General features: G+C 44.5%; 1 protein-coding gene across 1 annotated transcript in view; it reads right to left on the reverse strand.

Annotated features, from left to right (window-relative positions):
- ANK2 (ankyrin 2) overlaps positions 1–15,697 on the reverse strand; it is a 320,751-nt gene extending 305,054 nt beyond the window's left edge. The window contains exon 1 of the mRNA XM_053403696.1: positions 15,366–15,697. Coding sequence (XP_053259671.1) covers positions 15,366–15,440 — 75 coding nt within the window. The 5' untranslated portion in view covers positions 15,441–15,697. The remainder of the gene's footprint in view (positions 1–15,365) is intronic.
- Positions 15,698–16,233: the final 536 nt, after the last annotated feature.

A 16,233-nucleotide genomic window follows, 5' to 3' on the forward strand; every position in this document is an offset into this window, starting at 1 on the left:
TAATGAGGCTTATTTCTAGAGAGAGAAAATGCTTAGGGTAGGGGGGATGAACTGTAAATCAAGCAGATTTTAGAACTGGACCTAACTCATCCAAAAGAAATGGAGAAAACCAAACAGGGTCACTGGCTGAGCACCGCACATCCAGCTGAAGTGGAAGCACAGAAGGAAGGGAAAGGAGCTTAGATGTTGGAAGTATGGAAAAGACAACTACTTCCTGAGAGTCTGGAGTATGAGGACGGACTTTCCAGAGAAGGAGGAACAACACGGGATTATGATCAAATGAAAAATTGTTTGGATAGCTGCCTTAGTAAAACATTTGGTAATTAGTAACATGATATCTCTTAGCAAAGCCAAATAGGTAGAATTTGGGAAGCTTGAATCACACACACCATTTGCTTTCTTACAGAGCATGCACTATAACAAATGTCATGTAAACGAGATTAAAAAGCACTTAGGAGGAGATGCAGTGGTTCCAGAGACTGGTAGCTGAGTGCATCTCCCTCCATCTGAGTCATCTTTTCGGACAACCTGCATGGATGAACACACAAAATATTAAACATATCCAAAGGGTACCTTGAGAAGGACCTGAAAGACCTATGTGACTTGATTCGAAAGGCTGGGGGAAAGCACTAAATGCTGCACATATGCGGAAATACTTTTTCAAAATATGCAGGCCTACCAATTGAGAAGAGGGAGTGCTTGGATTGGTAGGCCTGTCCTTCATGCTTCCTCTGAATTGCTGGTGGCTTCATGAGAAGTGAATGGGGGAACAGAAGGGTTAAAAGTGGTCCATGGAGAATGATTCAGATTGTCCTCATTTGCTAACACTGTATTTTTAAAAAATATATAAAATATTTCCTCATACGTACGGCATCTGTATGCACTGACACATCATGCGATATAGTGCTTCAAGTGAATGTGACATCTTGGCTAAATCACAGCACATATACAATGCAAACATTTTAAGAAGCTAATAAATAAATAAAAGGCTTTAAGGGTGAAGATTAGGGGTTGTATCCAATGAAACCAGAGCAGATTGGGCAGTGGAGCAGTTCAGGTGACATGCAGGGAAAGAAGACTTCTGAATAAACAGAAGTCATAGAAACATGGGAAGCTGCCTTAAACTGACTCAGACCACTGGTCTATCCAGCTCAGTACTGTCTGCACTGACTGGCAGTGGCTCCCCAGGGTTTCAAGAAGGGAACTCTCCTGACCATACATGGAGATGCCGGGGACTGAAGCTGGGATCTTCTGAATGCAAGGCAGATGTTCCACCACTGAGCTACATCCCTTCCCCATAAAGTCCTTCCACTAATACAACCCTAGGACCACACATTGAATTGGTTAATTGGTTAAATTACTTAATTGAGAAACATTTTTTAATTGACTAAAAAGTGTGAATTCATTAATCAGGCTGTAGATCTATCTATTACTTCCATTATATATATATATATATATATATATATATATATATATATATATATATGTGTGTGTGTGTGTGTGTGTGTGTGGATAGCTCAGTTGGTTAGAGCATGGTGCTGATAAGGCCCAGGTTGCAGGTTCGATCCCCATATGGGACAGCTGCATATTCCTGAATTGCAAGGGGTTGGACCAGATGTTCCTGGGAGTCCTTCAGGGCGACTTGCTGCCTAACCTACCTGATGAGAATGAAATGAGGACGGGGAGAACCATGTATGCTGCCACTTTGAGCATAATAACCTTATCCAAAAGTTTTGTTTTCCCCTCTTCTGCATCTTTTCGAAATGGGCTCCCGTATAGAAAAGTGTGAAATTCTGCATGCTAACTCTGAAGTTGCATTTTAGAGGCAAACATTGTGCTAAGGTGGGGTATTACTTTTCTCTCGATCTTCATCCAGTCATAAAAATTCCCCTTCTCGTCAAAGAATATGAGCTCATTCACACATGCATAGTCAACACTTGACAACTGTAACATCCTGGGGTGATCATCATCTGTGTATGAGCCATCACAGATCAAGCATTGCAGACAGAACCCTTCCCATGAGCTTATACCATCTACAGCTGAACATCATTGGTTCACGTATTCACCGGTAAGTCATCCAGCAATGATTAACTAAACAATAATTTAATCATGGGAGGATAACATATGCATCTCTTTTGGGAAGTACATCTATATGTAAAGTGTCTTAATAATTTATTACCATTTTATCTGGCTTGTAATATTTGAAATCCAATTTCAAAACTCAGCATAGTCCCAGTTCAAAGATAGGTAAACTGAAACAATGTTAAAGGTGACAAGAGTATTTTTTATATATATAAAAAAATAGTGAATAACCAAGAGATAAGATTATCAGGCACAGTCATCTTAGATCTAGGACTCAGCTATACAGCTGCACATAAAATGTTTCAAGTGTGTTTTAAGTACAATATACAGTGTGACACTAGATGGCGATGGTGAGCCTTATTGAAAATTGGATGTATTTTTTAAAACGCTTTTTAAAAAATCATTTTCATAATGGTTTTTATATGTGTGTAGATTCCACCTTAGTTAGCTGAAAGAGCACCCCAAAAAGTAAGGTACCAGTGAAAGGCCTCTAAGGAAGAACTAAGGGATTGATCAGATTCAAATGCCATACACCCTGTTCCAGACTACTTAGAACAGTGATGGTAGTTGTGGTTTTTTTGTTCCACCAAATATTTACTTAACGAGAACTCCCAGCAGCCCCAGAAATCATGGCCAATAATCAAGGATGATGGGAGCTGTAGTTTAGTAACATCTGGTGGGCCCACCTGATGTGACTTGCCTCATCCTACTAATGGAAGGGCCATCCCTGCAGAGCTGATTAAGTACAAAAAGCTGCTGAGAGGCCCACAAGGATCAACAAGGACACATTCCCGCTGTATTCATCAGTCAGCAGCAACAGAAGAAGCAGCAGTCCCAAAACACACAGAGAAGCTTCACAGAAAATTTTTCACAGAGCTACAGAGCATTTCTTTTTGATTTTGTATGTGCAAGCAGTTGCCCTTGAGTTTATTAACACAGGCACCAGCTGTTTGCAAGGAAAAAGAGTGGCTTTCCAGTAATGACAGTATTTCCTCTCTCACCCCTCACCCGCCCTTGTGTACTCTTCTAGGAGAAACAAAAATAAAAGCATCTCACTTGAAGCCTAATAGTGGAACTAAGCAGGAATTTCTGACCAAAGCAGCATGCAGGAGTCAGTCTGATTCCACCAAGGTTTTCCGATACATAGCAGAAGAGAAAACCCGCATGTTAAATGTTAAGGAGGTGGCAAACAAAAATAATTCATTTCTCATCCTCCTCAACATTTCAGAGGATTTGTTGTGGCTACAGGGCTATAAATAGAACCAATAGGGATAGCTGACCCAGGAAGACTGTAGTCATATGAGCAAATAACAAACAATGGGGTACTGTCTGTGAACCAATCTGAACACAAGCAAGGGCTGATAAAGGTTCTGCGGTCATCTAGTCTGGCCCCCTCCTCACCTTGTCAGACACATCAATCCTCCTATGAATTAACTTAGTTCTTGTCCCCAGAATGTGTGCAAAAGACAGAGACAGATGCTAACAGTGTATTTCATGGCAGAGCTGCTGGCAAACAACTTAAAAATTGGTAAAAAGACTGAGGTGAATTGCACAAGTGAGTCAAGCCAGATACTCTCGAAAAATGAGGAAGAGCAATCTGCAAAGCACTCAAGCAGTTTTTGCTGGTATTAATAACGCTTAATAGGCAGAAATAAGAACTATGAGGCTAAACAACCTTCCATAGGTCACCAGTAAATGCAGTTGCTGAGGAACAGTAAGCTCAGGTACTAGAAAGGACAACAGATTAGTCTAGAATGCAGCAGCACAACTGAATTTAAAAGGGTTAACACAGCAAACACGCAAATGTTTTGCAGGCTTTTTTGATGAATGAATCTTTTGTTGCCTAAACAAAGATTCTTTTAACATAGGGAAGTCTCAAGTCGTTGCCCCATTGTGCTCCTCATATTCAATGGGAGCAATTAAGGCACGCAGATAAACCAGAATATTTTACAACCACGCAGGCATTCTTTTTTTCATTTTTTTAAAGAGCTGTACAAGTGGATGCAATGAAAGATACAAAGTTCTCAGACTGCACAATGTCACTGTGGTCAGATTTTTTTTTCCATAGTGGGAATCTCAGCTGTGATGTATGACTCAACCGCAGCTTTGATTTGATTACCAACAAAAAAATGTGGAACAGTCACGCATAATTGGTCCCAGCAGTTGGAAGGAAAAACACACATAACTATTATTTCACAGTGTTATCAGACCATTTACTGAAAATCCAACTTCAAACATTAATCCCAAGACTGGATCTTACATGATAGTTCATACTTCACAAAGCACACAGGCCCAAGACTGTTGCCTATAATCCATCACTGAATGAGACACTGATCACCCACCAGGGATCTGGTAGTCATGGATTACACATGAAGTTCACGAGGCATGGTAATTGGTCCACAACTTTGTATTTTGTTTTACCAGGAGCGTGCTAGAAGACGAATACAGGAGGGAAAACCCCATTTAATTAAATTGAAAGGCTAAGGCAGCAATCTTCTGAAATCTTACTTGGGAGTGAGTTGCATGGAACTCGGTGGGATTTATGTCTGATTAAAGATGCTTAGGTTTGGGCTGTAAAGAGGAAAGGAAAAAAATGGGGTGGGGGAGGAATAAGAGCTTAAGCTTACTGAGAAGAGAAACTTAACATGCCAAAATCCATATCAGGGCAATGCCTTTATGAGGCCAACCGCAACATCACAAAATAGTGTGTAGGTTTTCAAGCTATCCAGAATTCTTCCTCAGAGAAAGTTTCTCAAGCTGATGCTGTTTCCTATACAGTGGTACCTCGGGTTACATACGCTTCAGGTTACAGACTCCGCTAACCCAGAAATAGTACCTCGGGTTAAGAACTTTGCTTCAGGATGAGAACAGAAAGCATGCTCCGGTGGCACGGCAGCAGCAGGAGGCCCCATTAACTAAAGTGGTGCTTCAGGTTAAGAACATTTTCAGGTTAAGAACGGACCTCCGGAATGAATTAAGTACTTAACCCGAGGTACCACTGTAAACATATGACCTTCCAAAACAACCCATTTAATTCTTTTTAACTAGGGATGGATTAATTGCTTAACCTGTCAAGAGCCACACTGGAATCAAACCACAAGTTGTGCACCTGCACATTTAACATAGTTTGTTTCCATTCTTTCCTTGGTGCCTCCCTCAAGGTTCTTCCCTGGACTCAGAGCAAATTGATCTGAGGCTTTTGCCTCACGGAGACTGGCCTATTCCCGTGCCCTCTACCGCACATTCTAGACAGCTATGTCTGGCAGCCAAAGCTTTTCTCCCGACTGGCTATCTGCTTCTCTCCATTAAATCAAAGCTAGTGAACATCTTTCTCCTGCATCACAGCGGTGCCAGAAAAGTCAAAAGATTCCTGTTTTGAAAGAGAGTGGTTTACTGGGGGATATACTATAAAGGGAGAGGTGAGAAGAAGGCAGCTTGGAATGTAATGGGAGATCTCCAGGTCATTTGCAGTAGATCAGCAAGGATTTCTGACTCCTAATTATGTAACAATAGCAGCAGCAAAGAAGCTTTCTCCAGCTCACTACTGATAGTTTGCTGAAAAAGAGTGAATTTGTGTGTTAAAGTGCTTGTGAGATTGGTTCTGGTACTGATGACAAATTCCTGGGCTGAACAGTTGTTCAGCAACACCCTGCTCCTTAGTTCTTAGGATATGTCTGTTCACCTGATCCAATGTTTTGCACCTGGCTCCACTTAGTGGATTTCAGGGTACTAGTTTTTTTAAAAAGGAGATCCCACAAGACAGAAATCTGCCCACCTGCTGTACAGATAACCAGATTAATTGCAACCCATCAACCATTTATGGCAGCCCACTCTGTATGAGGAAAGTTCATATGTTCATAATAAACTTGCTATTGCATCCTAAGAACCATGAATAGACTTGGGTTTGCAGAATGAGGCTCCCCAATTCGTTCTTCTGCTGCAGCCCACCCACACCCCAAGATACCCCCTAAAAAGCAGACTTTGAGGAACAGCGTGGGACATGGGAAGCATGGAAATTAGTGGGCATTTGGGACCTCCTATGCATGAGAGAGTTAAGGGACGTGGGTGGCGCTGTGGGTAAAACCTCAGCGTCTAGGACTTGCCGATCGCATGGTTGGCGGTTCGAATCCCCGCGGCGGGGTGCGCTCCCGTCGTTCGGTCCCAGCGCCTGCCAACCTAGCAGTTCGAAAGCACCTCCGGGTGCAAGTAGATAAATAGGGACCGCTTACTAGCGGGAAGGTAAACGGCGTTCCGTGTGCTGCACTGGCTCGCCAGATGCAGCTTGTCACACTGGCCACGTGACTCGGAAGTGTCTGCGGACAGCGCTGGCTCCCAGCCTATAGAGTGAGACAAGCGCACAACCCTAGAGTCTGGCAAGACTGGCCCGAACGGGCAGGGGTACCTTGACCTTTACCTATGCATGAGAGAGAGTACCCTGCTGCCTTGCCCTTCACTCTCCTTCCTAGTAAGCAGCAGTGACTCAGCTGTTGGGAGGTTAGTTGAGTGGAGCTGCCACCATCACCGTGCCATCTGCTGTAGCTTCTCAAAATGAATCAGTAAATTACCTATTCAGACAATGAGATTATATGTGTCTTTTCCTACCACCTCCTTTTGCAGTTTCTCTATCCCCTTCTCACCCATTTTTCTCACCCCCTCCCCCAATAATCAGTTAGGATCCCATCCGCACTGAGTCCTCATTTGATTTTTTTGGGGTTCTCCCCTTAGGAATTTCACCTTAAAAACAAAGCAAATGTTTCTGAAGATCTCAGGCATTCCCCCCTCCCCTGAAGTCTGTCAATGCCCTTCTCTTGTGCAGAAGCATACAAAGGCGTCCCTTGGCAAGGAGCTGTATTGGCACCCCCCTGTCAGAAAAAAAAATATGAGAAGCAGGTGAGGGTGCCTGGACAGGAGAAAGGTGTCTCCTTCAGGCTAGATAGGGTGACCACACTGCTCTCTGCCTGGAATCCACTCAAGGACCCCTTTTCATCTCCTCCTGCAGCTGCTGCAACAGCAACTTTTCCTGCTGGAGATCCCGGCAGGTTCCTTCTGCAGGCAAAGCAGGAACTGGAGTTCTGAGCTGGTGTGTGTGTGTGTGTGTGTGTGTGTGTGTGTGTGTGTGTCGCAAGAGGACTCCAATGCCTGGAAAGTGATTTTTGCATATACACCAGGGCCTGCATCCCCAGTGGGGGCTGGTTTCGCCAATCCCTAGGTATGACTATGCCCTTGTATATGGGTGCGGTTCTTTTGGCTACAAAAAACCAAGATACTCAGAGACTTGACCTGATATTAAAATAGAACAGGAGTAGCCAATATGGTGCCCTCCAGACCCTCAACAATTTTGGTGGTTTCCTGGTTTTTACTTTTTGAAATATGGCAACCCTAAGTTATAATCCAAAACATATTGAGGGCACCATGTTGGCTTTCCCTGGAAATATATGTGTGTGTATATATGTGAAACATTTGACAATGCATGAAACTATTTTTCTGGCTGCAAGTGTGGATAATATATTTATTATTGGACAGGTACTGCCTGTACAAGTATTGCTGCTCATGCTGTTATTTCTGTCTCACTCACAATGCTGAGTTGCTGGCACTAGATAATACATCCTGACACCCTTTGCTTCATTCTTCACAGTTTCATTTTCACCTCCACCTCCGGAAAAAAAGAAGAAAGTCACCAGCTAAATTCAGCACTCCGGGGACTCTTCAGTTTGGTAACAAGATGCTCAACCAATTGCATCAGAGACTGCTCACAGCCAAATTAGACATGATATGGAGTTACACATTACTTTCCTTCAAGATGTCTTCATCCAAAAGCAGCCATGGCAGGCTGCCTGTGTGAACAGAGGATGGGCAGGTGGGGAATGGCCGCTTAAGGTACAGGTATTGGAAGGGGTGTTTTCCTTCTGTGGGTGGGAAATCAGCAGGAGGCATTTTTTAGTGGACAGTATAGAGCAGGGAGTTAGAACAGTCCTTCATCCAGACACCTCCTGTGAAAGGGCTCAGGTTGTTGGGATATTCTGTTTCACCTTAAGAACAGATGTGTGGATTGTTGCATGTCACATGCCTGTTTACACTCCAGCACAGCTTGCTGGGAACTTCCGTTTTTGTATAGCTTTTGCTTTAGCTGTCTTGCTTTGGACACGAAGGAGATCAGACATGTTTCCTTTTGTCCTGATTTATGCAGAATAAACTGCTTGTAAATATGCTCACACAGCCTCTCCTGCCACTTCTGTTGCATAGCGTTTACTCTGCTGAGTAGCGTGCCCTAGCTTCTGAAGCTTGGTTCGCAGATTCATGCTGCACCAAGAACTGGAGTTTGCCTGGCACACCGGCCGGTGGGCTGGGACCAGCTGGGGGCCTGCCAATTACCCCCATTTCCTTGGTTGCATGCCAACAACGGCAACGTGGTGGAAAAGACCTTGGAGAGCAGATGCAAGTCAGATCAGATTAGACAATATTTGGGGAGGGCTATGGCTCCCTGGTAGAGCATCTGCTTTGCATGCAGAAGGTCCCAGGTCCAATCTCTGGCATCTTCACATAGGACTGAGAGAAAACCATGTAGACATTATTGAGCATCCTACGCTCCTATGAAATAGAACTCTTGTGTCGCATCTAGTTTATCCCAAGTCATCCACCTAATCCAGAGGCAGTGGCAGCACTACTTAACAGGTTGAGTTACTATTTTTATTTCCATGCATTTGCTAGTTAGCGTCTCTTTTAAATTGTGCAGTCAGCTCAAATCTCAGCATCACCCTTGATCTTCCTTTACTTTCAGTTGCCCTGTTGAGTGACAGCTGTTGTACTGCTAGTGAATTAGGAAGCCTACAGGAACATTTAGAGAATGCCTAATAAGAAATAATTTCATGCACCTGACCTGAGTGCTTTAAAATAAACTAGAAAAATGATAACGCCTAAGTACTATTTCATTTCAGAGGTCTTGCAATTTCTGACATTTAAAGGCCCCAATCAGCAACCAGCTCTACCTTACGTATTTTTGTGGCATTCATACCCACAGAATGAAACAATCCAGGTAGTTGATGAGGAGCAGGAAAGTAGGAGCATCACCTTCTTCCTCATCAAACACTTCAGGGAAAAGCAGTAACTGTAGCTAATTCCCCACCACTTTGCTTTATTTACCATCTAGCCCAAGGTTTCCCAAACTTGGGTCTCCAGCTGTTTTTGGATTACAACTCCCATCACCCCTAGCTAGCAAGACCAGTACCTGGGATGCTGGGAAATATAGTACAAAACTAGCTGGGGACCCAAGTTTGGGAAACCCTGATCTAGCCTGATGATCAGCTGTGGAGAGTTCAAAAGCTTGCAAAAACTTCTGTTAGCCTAATAAAGTTATTGCCCTGATACAGATTTTGGGTTCATTCTTCTTATGAGCAAACACTGCTGCTTTTACCTTTTGTGTAGCTTCAGGAACCATCTCTTGAAGAATCACATAACCTCCTCCCATTCCTTAAGACCAAGCCAAGGTACATAAGAAGAGACCAGCTGAACCAGACCAAAGGTCTATATCAAGTCCAGCAGCCTGTTCTCAGTGGCCAACCAGATGCCTATGGGAAACCAACAATCCAAGCCTGACAGCAACAGCACTCTCCCCACCTGTGATTCTTAGAAACTAATATTCAGAGACACACTGCTTATAACTGTGGTGGTAGAACATAGCCACCATGACTAATAGCCATCAACAGCCTTACCCTCCACAAATCTATCTAATCAACTTTCAAATCCATCCAAGGCTATTCAGAAGGCAGATTCTTTCAAAATGTAGTCAAAACAAAACAAAAATTTTTTTCCCTTCCAGTAGCACCTTAAAGACCAACTAAGTTAGTTCTTGGTATGAGCTTTCGTGTGCATGCACACTTGCATGCACACGAAAGCTCATACCAAGAACTAACTTAGTTGGTCTTTAAGGTGCTACTGGAAGGGGGGGGAAATTTTTTTTTTGTTTTGACTATGGCAGACCAACACGGCTACCCATCTGTTTCAAAATGTAGTTGACTTTGTTCATTTCTGGAAAATTTACAAAATAGTCAACATTACAGCCATATGATCCAATAAGCTATTATTTAAACCTGTGGTGTGTTGAAGGCATCAAATATTAAAAATGAATGCAATGAGTCAAGCTTACCAAAACTATTTTCAGTAGTTAAACTAGCTTGCCCTATTTATCCCTTTACAAAGTGAGACCACTGTTGTTCTTGTGGTCGTTGTGGTCTAGGTTTCATCTCTGCATAAGCTGTCCATATCAAAGGAAGGAAAATCAGGAAAAATACAGGTGTCAAAGAGAAACACAGGTTGACCAACTAAGCCCAAGCTGAAGGCCTTGTTAGCATCAGGTGCCCCATGGTTGTCTAGGAGTAGGTAGCCAGATCCAATAATGTCTGTATACCACTCCTAGCCAATTAAAAGGCTAAGCAAGGAGTTGGGGCCTGAGAAATCACTAGAAAACCAGGAAGAGTATATTTACTACAATTTCCTGCACCCTTTGCTCCTCTGGTTCTTAATCTTATGAACAATGTTTCTCATCCTTAGCTAAGGGGAGTAATTTAGCCTTGTTGCTGTATCAATTGTTTAATCACAGCAAGCATTTCAGCTTGCCAAATGGTGGGGTGGCCTGTTTCGTTTAGCCGCCTGAGGAGAAACAGGGAAGTGCTGTCCTTCATATCCCCTCACTGCCTCCCTGAAGCCTCACTTACTGGGGTCACACGGCGGCAACTTCTGGGTTCCAGTGAGATCTCGCAAGAGCTCCACAAGATCTCCACAGGGCTCATGCAAGATCTCACCAGAAGCTGCAGTTGCGGTGGGGGATGGGCAGGGTACCTGGAGTGGCATTGGAGAAGCGAGGAGAAGTGGCTGTAGCTTCCAGTGAGATCTTGTGAGATTTTGCAGGACTCTTACAAGATCTTGTTGGAACCCGGAAGCAGCAGTGGGCAGGGTGCATGCAGCAGCGCTACCCCTTCGATTCTGCTACCTGAGGCATCTATCTCAGTCCATCTCATGGACAAGCCAGCCCTGCAGATGAAATGATCCCCCTTCTCCTCCCTTCCATGTACTGTTCTGGTGGTTCTCCTGACACAAACACTGACCCTGTTTGGAGAAGGGTGCACATGAGTAGATGGGGAAAAGCTTACTTATGCAAGCAGAAGTCATTGCATGGGCTTTCACTGACAGGACTCATTAGTTGGATCCTGCCCAAGATATCTCACAGTACTGTATATTAAAAAATCCCAATTAAATTAACACGATTGCCTTAATGTTGATGTCATTAAACACAGGAAAGTTTCACAAGCTAGTTAATACCAACAATATAGTTTGGGAAGGGGAAAACATTCTAAAATTTTAATCTATGCACCAGAGTCTTTTAAATCCACTTGCTACTTGCTGTTCACAGTTCCAGCCTTAGCATTTACAATCTGTATCAATGCATATACCTTATCAGTCAGAGGACACCCTCTACAGCACTTCCACAACTGAAGTCACAGTTTCCAGGCACCAACCCATAACAAACCAAACATCTTCTGCAAATTCAGTCTTATTCTTTTAGAAGGCTGGAAAGCACATTTCGGATGCAATCCTGAAGCTAGGGAATTGGGGAAATTAAGTCAGTTATTAAACCTCATCCGACAAGTTGCTGGGCTTTCACTGGCAGAGCAGAAGATAGGGCAAAGTAGCACTCAGATTTCTTTTAAATGATTTTCTTCTAGATCTATTCCCTTTCCATTGGAAACAATGAATGGAAAAACAAATCTCTGGTTTTGCGACAGGTTGACAGACTGAGAAGGCATGGAATTCTTCAGATCCAACCCTTCTTCTGGTCATCTCCCCATTTTTTGCTCTACCGATGTTGTTATTGAGTTAGGGATGTGGACATTTCAAGGAAGGGGATGAGAAAAGGCCATGGCTCAATGGTAGAGCATCTGCCTTGAAAGCCGAAGGTTCCAAATTCAATCTCTGGCATCTCCAGGTAGGTAGGAGAGACCCCTACCTGAAACCCTGGACAGCAGCTGCCATCAATGTAGACAAAAGTGAGCTAGTTGGACCAACGGACCTTCCTATGCTCCTAGCATATCTTCCTCTCTGTGGTGAGAGCTGAATGACCTTTGGAGAAGGAGGTCCAATGCCTCCTATGTCATTGTTACTTGTTATAAAAATCATTTGCATTTTTAATGGTAATCCAAACACCAAACCCTTTTAAGTTACCATATAATTCCTTGACAAATGTGTTTAATATATAAGAGAAGGAACCCCAACATGGCACCTATAATCAAACTGTAATCCTCCAAGAATGCAGTCTCTTTCTTTTTCAGCTTATTCTGAAGCACTTCCAAAATACGTGTACACATATAAGTGTATGCTTTTTAGCAGTATGAAATTGGCAGCATTTCTGTTGTATCACACTGGATAAAAATCAGGCCAGGTGGAGAATGACAAACAATTCTAGCAAACATTTAAATATATATGCAAACTGATGCACCAGTTCCCTGCAAGGTACCTCTCTCACCTTATTTTACTTTTTTGTTTGTTCAATAAGATATATGCAGAGGAATAATGCATGGGAGAAAATAATATGGGAAAAGTTGTATTATTAATTAGCAACTTGCATCTGTGCATAGCTGCACTCCAACTATAAAAACTGAAAGTATACAACAGCTGTTCATCAATTAGTTTTTGATATGAACAAATATCATTTGCTATAAGGTATCAGTATGAAAACTAGAATTCTGGCAGAAATAAATTAAAGCAAAAGGTGACAGATATCATTTTTAATATCTGTGTTTTATTATACAAACACACACACACATTTGACAAAGGCAAAGCATGTGGTTACTGTCAGAATCTTAATAGAATTTTGCAGGGCTCTGTTCTCTGCAGCAGACAAATTCATTTTAGACAATTTAATGGATGTCACTGAAGACCACATTCATTAAAATTCAGATCACATAGCTAGACATTACCTTTTCTCATGAGTCAGTTTATATCAGTAAAAGGAGAAAATGTGAAAGGAAGTAAGGCAACAGAAAGGTGGGGTTGGGACAGGATTCTGTTATGAAACAGAATGAAAACATCAAGGGCAGTATGAATTTCTGTACAATTCAAATGAGCTGTCCAGGTACTGTGTACCTACAGTATTCCAAGTCCCTTTCATTTCAGTGAATGTGCTCTAAGCATGACTAAGCCTACATCCAGCTCTGTATCAGTAAAATTGTTACACTAGAAGTTCAAGAGTCGTTTTGCTTTTGTTTTTGTTTTGAAGGCCTAACATAAAGGTTATTACCAGATAACCTTCATGTTTATAAACTTTCAACAGTCTCTGAAATCTCTCCTTTGCTGGTACTGCAGCTCAGACCTCTTGCAAATGACATTTCCCTTCCTGTCGTCTCCTGTGTTGTTTACCAATGACAAAATCCAGGCTGAGCTGGTAACCAAGGAAAGAACCTTTCTCTGTTACCTATACCAGAGCCAAACTTCACTATCTTCATAGTATGACAATGCATGGTGGCAGCATACGCCGCAAAATATAGAATTCTTTTTTTAAAAAAATATATTTATTGACTTTTCAAAACGCAAAATATAGAATTCAGACCTCTGCACTCCCCATGCATCAGCAATACTTTCTTGATTCTGTGACACACTTCCACTTTCATCCACAGACACGCAAAGACTGCAGCAATTGTCATGCACAGTGTAAACTGCAATCTGCATTCCTCAATAACATGTTGGCTATGGCGTGTCTGTGTAAGGCAGGCAGTGCTTATTTATGTCTGTCAAACAGCACAGCTCTTTTGTGCCATGCAGCATGCTGTCTGCAATTGTGTTGTCTTTGACTGGCCTGTGATCTGCAAGCAATGCGTTTTGTACCTCAATGAATTTTTTATTCCATCTGATCTTTTCATCTATGAGATGGTTAGTTTCTTTGAATGGTTGGTGCTGCCAGTACGTAGTTGGTCGGATGTTTGATGGGAAACGGGTAATTGTTTACGATGTCAGAATGAAGCACTTGAGCCGAATCCTTCATGTGGGAACTACCCACTGCTGGACTTAAGTGAGTGCCGGGCCAGGCACTGTGCCAATCAGTATAAATGTGCAGATGGCCTTGCTATATCCTTTGTGTGGTCTGTAAGCCATGCAACACTGTGTTTGTTTTGTGTAGGATCAGTACAGTTCTCTAGAGGGGGGGGGAGTGCTGCAGTATTTGGCGTGTGGGTTGCCATGCTATGTGTTTGTATATAGTAGTATCTGTATCATGTGTCTGCAAAGAAATCTGCGAAATGCTGTGTCTGGCTAATGGTCTGCACTGCACAGCAGCCTGTAGTATTATGCAGCTGTAGCACCATGGTAGGTGCTTGCATGCACATAATGTCTGTAGGCTCTTATCAGTCAGGGAAAACTACTATGCTAACATCTGTCCGAGACAAAGCAGCATAGCAAGGTGCCTTATACAAAGTCAGACTGTTGGTCCATATAGCTCAGGGTTGTCAACATTGACTGACAGGGTTTCAGATGGGGAGCATAGCCAGCCCTACCTGGAAATGTCAAGGACTTGTTCTTCCACTAAGACATGACCCTTCCAAACAACATAGTGTGTATGGTGACCATGTGCCATTACTTAAGTCAAGATACTTGTCTGACATGCCTTAACAGTGTTGTCAGTTTTTCATAGGCTAGATGTCCATATCAAGGTGTGCTGTGTGGGGGGGCCTGATGGCTTATGGTGCAGTCACCCTGCTGAAGCTAAGGAGCCATTAGATCAGGGTGGGACCACTTCCTGGGTGGGTGCCCACTTGTAAAGCCCCTAGAAGACCATGTTAAGTTCAGTGAAGGAAGAAAGGTGGGGTGCAAATATATTAAATAAGTAGCGTCTGTCCTGATGACCAGTGAAACACCAACGTATTAAAAAGAGCACCGCCGTTTTGAGTGGTTTTGCCAGACAGTGTGGCAACATGAATAGACAGAGGACAGGTGGAGCGGTGTGATGGCTGGAAGCTGGAGCACTGCATCCGTTCCCCTCGCCACCCCGTTGCACATGCCAGCCTAAGTTTGTTATCCCAAACCCCTTGACTTCCAAGCAGACCCCATCCCACCCATTCGCAATATGGTTCCTTCAAACAGGTGCAAGTTAAGCTCGTAGCCGCAGGGCGGGTGAGTGAACGACTGCGCGCGTCCGCCGAGAGGCCGTTCGCGCCTCCGGCTGCTGCAGCCTGAGGTAAAAGCGCCCCTCCGAGGGCGTTTCCCGCCCTTCCTCCCCAGGGCCGTGTGAGCGCACCCACCTGCCGAAGGCGTGGCTGGCTGGCTTGGGGCGACGTCCCGCCTCCAGGGACCCCCGGGGAGGTGGGGGAAGCCATCTTCCCGCTCGGGGGCTTCTCCTTCCTGTCCTCCTCGCTGTCCCCGTGCCGCTCTCCTTCCAGTCCCGCCGTGCTGGGTCTGGTAGCAGCAGCCGCAGCCGCCGCCGCCGTCTCCTCCTGCTGCTGCTACTCCTCCAGCTGCCGGCCTCAAGCGGGCCGGCGCCAACGGAAGGCAGGCGCTGGGCTGCTCATGCCCCGAGGTCCCTCTCGCCTCTTCCTTTCACCTTCCTCCGTCCCGCTTGCAGCCGCCCTTCTCGCAGCAGAGAGCTGGTCTCGGCGCCGGCCAAAACAGCACGCCCGGATTCCCTCAGCAGCCCGCCTCCGAACCTGCAATAGGCTGGACGCTGCAATGGGGGTGGAGGGGGAGCGTAGAAAGAGAAAGAGAGACAGAGAGGAGGGGAAGGGCGGGAAGAAGGGCACGCGACTGGTCAATGAATGACCTTCCCCGAAAAAGTCGGAGGCCACCGCCGCTTCTGCTCCCTCGCTGCGCCCTGGCGGTTGGAGAGCTGGGGCGCTTCTTCAGGCGCGCCGCAGCCGCCCGGCTTAGTGCAGCGCCAGCCTCCAGGCTGAGCCTCTTCTCTCTCTGTGTGTGTGTATGCGCGCGCCCGCGTCTCCGTATCTGTCGGGGGTGGGAAGAGAGCGAAGCGCACCAGCGCGGGGATTATTATAGGAGCTCTCTGTCCCTCACACACACGCCCAGAGGTGAGAGGAAAGGAAGGCTCGGCTCGGCATGAGGTCATGGACAGCTCCTTGGAAGACGGCTCGCTTCGTTGCTGCCGCTGCTGGCGGACGG

This window comes from Podarcis raffonei, chromosome 9 (assembly GCF_027172205.1).
Source record: "Podarcis raffonei isolate rPodRaf1 chromosome 9, rPodRaf1.pri, whole genome shotgun sequence".
Taxonomy (NCBI): domain Eukaryota; kingdom Metazoa; phylum Chordata; class Lepidosauria; order Squamata; family Lacertidae; genus Podarcis; species Podarcis raffonei.